General features: G+C 39.7%; 1 protein-coding gene across 1 annotated transcript in view; it reads left to right on the forward strand.

Moving 5' to 3' along the window:
* LOC147691747 (solute carrier family 22 member 6-A-like) overlaps window positions 1–5,736 on the forward strand; it is a 197,129-nt gene extending 191,393 nt beyond the window's left edge. The window contains exons 10-11 of the mRNA XM_086938031.1: window positions 303–506; window positions 4,607–5,736. Of these exons, the coding sequence (XP_086794157.1) occupies window positions 303–506; window positions 4,607–4,688 (286 nt within the window). The 3' untranslated portion in view covers window positions 4,689–5,736. The remainder of the gene's footprint in view (window positions 1–302; window positions 507–4,606) is intronic.
* Window positions 5,737–6,359: the final 623 nt, after the last annotated feature.

Genomic DNA, 6,359 nt, shown 5'->3' on the forward strand with positions numbered 1-6,359 from the left:
AAAATACAGAATGTATATGCTCAAACGGTGGCGTTCCTAATTCAAGCAGCTTGTTTTTAATAGCTTGGCAATGATGGGAAATTAAAAAGGTGGGTAAGGATGGTATATCAAAGAGCAGTTTTTAAAAGTTTTTTTAAGTTTGAAAGTTTTTTAAAGAGTTTTTTTTGTTAAAGAGATTTTGTTTAATCCTGTGAGTCCAGTATTGTTGATTCAGAGACACACTTCTTTGTTGGGTCAGCAGAGGAATCTGAAAATACTATGTTCTTCTTTCACCTCATTGTTCTCAATCCTTGTCTTTCTAGGCAGACAGGGCTGGGGTTTCTCGCCATGATCGCTCGAGTTGGTGCCATGGTCGCCCCAGTGGTTCACATGATTGCCAGCCATGTCTCCTTTCTTCCTGCTGTGATCATTAGCACCATGGCAATAACAGCAGGTCTCTTTGCCTACACACTGATGGAGACTCTGAATTCAACTCTACTGGACACTGTTGAAGAAATGGAAATCAGGTGGGTCCCCTCTGACTATTTCTCTATCTTTTTATTGTTATTTATGATAATCCTACTTTCTAAACACAGCTATTTCCCATAAAAAATCTCAGTTGAAGGAACCTTGTGGTTACGATCAAAAATCTAATATACAATGAAATTACTGATCTATGGTGAGCAGTGCAAACAAATCTCTCTACAATGTATTGCACAGGAACATTGGCTTCATAATGCACTTTCCCCAATGTTTAACACTAAAGTCAGGGTACAGACTTTCACTATGTCATGTTCCCAGTATTGCTTGCCACTTGTATTTTGTCGATTCAACTTTTACCTATGCATTTTAACCTTGCTCTTAATAACCTCCACTGGGTATGAAAATAGCCTACAGGCGTGCAAATTAGGCACGGGATTCTGAGGCTACTTTGACACATGTTGTGCCCTGCACTGCAGCCTGGAGAGCCCACTAAGGCCCAGGCATGTTCTCTGTTCAAGACCTTTTCACAACAATTAAACTAACCTTCTCCATAGTACCATCTGGACATTGCCTTTGGGCAGCTTTTCTTTGTGTTCTTCCTAGCTATGGTTTCCCTAAGGAGATGTCATAGGTTAATGCCAATTTTCTGATTCACTTGTAATTTCCACGTGACCTATATCAACATTCCAACGTTGATACAAGTTGGACATGTGTTGTTTTTAAATATGTTGTTACACTGGAGCAAAGAGTTATAAAGAATCAAAAGCTGTGTTTTGTATGTGCAAGCAGAACCAGTCTTTACCAGTTTCAAATGGTATATAGAGCGGGCTGTGGTCCTTTGCATTGCCCTGCTCGCTGCATATATTGGTCCCTGTTAGGGTTAGAGCATATGAAAACGAAAATAGTTTGATGGTATCTCCATTTAGTTATGACAGAGAATAGTACATTTACATATTTGTCATATATGTAAATATGTCGCTCTAGTATGATGAGATTTAATAAATGACTCTACATACTTAGACTAATCTTTGGAGTAGATCGATCCAGTGGTTTTTGAGCTACCTTTAGACATCTCTCTGCTCTGGAAATTACAATGATAAACAGAGATTGGGACCACTCCTTTAAATTCCTTCCCTGCTTGAATGAAACTTACATCAGGTTTTCTTTTTGCGTCCACGTGGTACAGATTTTCAAATGAGGCTACAGTTAATGTCAATCAAAACAAATTGTTATAATTCACCCACAGCTATACCATGGCAATCAATGACTAGGGGCCCGATTCAAAGAACTAACTTAAGACAAAATCCTAAACTTACTACTTTTGGTATTCACAGACATTAGGATTTTGTCTTAAGCTTGTCTTAAGACAGACTTAAGACAGACTTAAGTTAGGATTTGGTCTTAAGTCTGTCTTAAGACAAACTTAAGACAAAATCCTAACTTCTGTGAATTCCAAAAGTAGTAAGTTTAGGATTTTGTCTTAAGTTAGTTCTGTAAATCTGGCCCTGAAACACTGTGTTGCAATGCACACTGTCGCGGCAAAACACAGGCTAACCTAACAGATAATCTAAATAGCAATTATTTGAAAGACGCTTGGATCCATGATAAAAGGACATGATTTTAAATCTCTGATTGAATAGGGAACGTGATTTGTAAATATATTTGAAGCACACCAGTGGATAAGGGTTAGAACAGCAATACTGTTGCTGATTACATCTACGTGCTCCAGCTCCCACGCACTATGGTGGTCGTAGGGTTGCCCCATTTCCCAAAAAAATACTGGGCAATATCTTCATGTCTTAAGAATCTGCAAAGCCTCGGTCAGGATGCTTAAATACACTACCATTGATGGCGCGCGGAGTTGCCTGCTCAATTACCATACTCACCTGGGCCCATAAACATACACACTTTGAACAGGTAATCCAGCCTTACCATTTGCCTTTTAGGATTTTATTCACTTTAGGGCTTATACCTATACACCTTGATTTACCAATCCTTGTCACCTGTATTTAAAGTCCTAAGGGATAAAGGGTGCTAGAATAATAAGTAGAAAATAACATTTACCTTCATAAATAACCACAAACTCTGGAAAGTTTTAAACACTTTATCTATGTAAATTCTTATTTGCAAGAGTCCATAAAAGTTCAATTAAAGAATTTTCAAGCAAGAAAATAATAATTAAAAGTGAGAAACTGTAGAAATATTGTGAGTTTTCTATTAGACATTGATACCTGGGAAGGGTGAGAGAGGAAAACAATACAATGACATACCACACAGATTATATTTACCTAGTATGGAGTGAAGACCAACCCTGGACACAGCCTGGGATAAAAAATAAAAAAACGTCCCACAGAGGAGATGAAAATTAAACAGGACTGGTGCAGATCAGGACAGGTCCAATGTGGATCAGAACAGGAAAGATGCAGTTCAGGACGGGTGATAATCAGGTCAAGACAGATGTGGGTCAGAACAGGAACCCTCGGCTAAGTGCAACGCCAGGGTCACACCCCTCTCTGCGGCTAACTGTCGGACCCCGATTGAGTAATCGATTCTTCTCCCTCAGCAATTCCCGATTCTTCTGACAGAGTGCTCCGCCAGCACCTCTGCTCTCGATCTCCTATAGCATGCGTTGGGTCAGTGACAGGTCAGCTACTCAGACAAGTCGGACAATCTAACTAGCTAAACCTACCTTAGATATACCATTTTCCAGGGCAATGGACCACCCCCTAGTGTTGCGAATTTGTGTATTCCCTCGATTTGATAGGTCAGAAAGGGGAGGAGAGGTCATCATACCATACCAGTTATGAGATCATCTTCATTCAATATTTAGATCAATGTTCTCGCCCATAATTTTACTTTCCCATGCATTTTTATTCCACCCAGCAAAAAAGGTTTCAAATTTGTACACAATGTATTTGATCAGTTACTCTTGAGGGGTCAGGCGGTCATCTTCCCAGGAATATTACAAGTAAGTTGGAACTTGGCTGCTTTTCAATGCCAATGCTTCAGAGTTTTAGAGTTCCTCTGCGCAGACGCAGCTCCTTCAAGATGGGGTTCAGAAACACTTGTCAGGCCCAAATACGAGCTAACAGCAAAGTCAAAGAGAAACAATTTAGAACAAAGAAATAAATGAATGCACTGTATACCACTTATCTCTAATCTATTCCCATTACTTTATTTTAACTACAGCCTTAATAGTTAAGCAGAACAAACAAAGTTTAGTTAAAGCAGGTGCTTTAGTATGTAAAACATGAAGCAGCCATCTTTAATACTAGTGCGCAGCTGCAAGAAATTCCCACCAAAGCATAGATACATCACACCATGTGAGAGTGGCAGACGCATGCGCAGTAAAGTTCCCGCGTATTCGGCGGCCATTTTAATGCATTCGGGTTACTGTTAGTAAAAACACATAGGCAAGCTTCCCCTAGGTGCTAGAAATGTCGTGTGGTGCATTTATTAATAATACAAAACATGTTGATTAATGCATTATATGTTATTTTGAGAGGATTGAATCCGAGCAAGTCTCTTTACGTATGAAACCTTGCTCCATCATCATCTAAAATTAACTATAATAAATTGAATCAGGACTTCTCTGTTTTTGCTTACTTATCAGTCAGGGATCACTAAGGCAGCTCTGGAACACCTTTTAAAGCGCTTTTTCCTTATATTTGCTTTTTTTAAGTGTTAACGGATAAAAGATGATAAATACCAGCTTTGGATGATTTTCATAATTTTTGTACTGGTTGGGACATTTAACCCTTTCGATGCTGATGACGAGCTCAGCTCGTCATCACCCACGGGTGGTGTGTGCTGATGACGAGCTGAGCTCGTCATGTATCGCGGAAAACGGAAAACAGCCGCACAGCGCAAAAATCGCCGCAGCAGCGATGCGGTTAAATACCAGTCATACCGGTAGAAAACCTGCCAGGTGCCAAAACTAGGTGGTCTGCCGGTTACCCTTTGAAGCCAAGAGCCAAAGTTGTATTGACGTGATTTTTTTTTAGGGGATGAATGTAAATTAAGATCATTGTACTTTGAGTTAGCAAAAGAATGCCTGAAAGATAATGTGAATGTCTTCGCCTCAAAAGCATTTTGGGTTGCTTAATTAAATAGACCTATTTTGCTTTATTTTGCTTCCTGCTAGGGTGAAAGGGGAACATTTGCTGGAGGTGGAGACGGTGTCTCTGACTCAAAAGAATGGAACTATTCTTCCCCAGACCATCTAGATTGATCATGGAGCAAGGAGCAAGAAGATCTTCCAGACTTCTCGGCATCTGAAGTATCTGCAACAAACCTACGTGAATTGAATATGTTATTTATCACTCCCGAATCCTCACCTCCATCTGGATTTCCAAACTCTGGATTGCTCCCACGTCACATGGGAAGTTTAGTGGTTTCGAAGTGAGCCCGGGGTATTGACGCAAAACAAAAGAGGTCAAATGCAATTTTCTTAGGAACACTTCTATTCTTTGTAAACTACCATCTGAGGTTCTCATTTGTTGCTTCATGGGAATGAGTTCTGCTTTGGGTAAGGGGGACTGATGCAGTGTGGTGGTTCTAACATGTAGATTGAACCATGCAGCTAAATGCAATGTGGACAAGAACTCCTACCCCATGTGGCTTTCCTTGACCTTCTTATGAATGTATGTAGCTATTGCGCTGTATCAAAGCGTGTGGAACTAAGAGAGACAGACCAATGCTATCTTCTTGACTTCATAGCATTTACCCGAGGTAATATTCAGCCTCTTGCGCAAGACATCAGTGCACTGTGTGAAAACCACTTGCATACCACATGTTTATCCCAGGATACTCTGAGGGACACTTTAAGCCAGTGTTCTTAACCTGTGGTTGGGGACGCCTGGGGATCTGAGAAGCCTACTCAGGGGTCTGCGACTGCTTAGTATTGAATATTAACAGATTAACGAAGTGTATATAAATAAAAAAGCAAAATGTAAAATTGAAATGTTTAAAACGTTCTGTAAATGTGAAAAAAATTGAAACTGGAGGCTAATAAATAAGTTAGTATCCTCAGATTGATTGTGAGAGCAGTGCAAGTACATCAAACAGAATGTAGTATGGACAATGAGTGAAGTCATCTGAATTTAGAAAAGTTCCAACCTTCCCATTAAAATTAAAATGTGGATAATTTAGATTTTTTTATATTTGTTTGTGAATTAAAAATAATATTTCAATAATTTGTGTATTTGATGAATGCTTGTTTCTGTATTTGTGAACTGTTTTGACATTCAAATCATTAAAAAAACTGAGGCTGGGGTCCCTGGCTTCCATTAATGACTCCGTGGGCACCCCCGGGTTCCAGTAATGAATAAGTGGGGGTCCACAGAAGTCAAATGTTTAAGAACCGCTGCTTTAAGCTACCCAATTATTCACTTGTGTAAGTGTTAGCATTCTTTGATACCATTTCATGCACCTCATTTAGTGGGTTAAAACCAAGATTCACTGCTCGTATGATGACTAAAAGAGTTATAACAAGGTAACTGTGGGATGATAGGCAGTGTTTGAATAAGAACTCTTAGAACTCTCAGACTGCAGGTGGAGAGTATGTTGTTGTTCAAGTGGAGTGGCAGGTGCACAGAATTTGAGATGGACGAGGGTAAATAAATACTGCTCCTGAGCAAACCTACAAACAAGGGGCCTCATTTATGAAGGCCTTGCGCCACCGGTGCGTCACTTTTTCCCATTTTAAAAGTGACACACCGGTGGCGCAAGGCCTTCATAAATAAGGCCCAAGGTGTTTGCTTTTATTCATGTTTACTACTTCACATTTGGCGACGAGTATTGGATTAATTAAAGATTGGATCTTACACATAAACATCTTACATGCAGAAATGGAATAAGAAAAAAAGGGGATGAGCTGCTTACTGTAAATTCCCTGG

This window comes from Lissotriton vulgaris, chromosome 9 (assembly GCF_964263255.1).
Source record: "Lissotriton vulgaris chromosome 9, aLisVul1.2, whole genome shotgun sequence".
Taxonomy (NCBI): Eukaryota; Metazoa; Chordata; class Amphibia; order Caudata; family Salamandridae; genus Lissotriton; species Lissotriton vulgaris.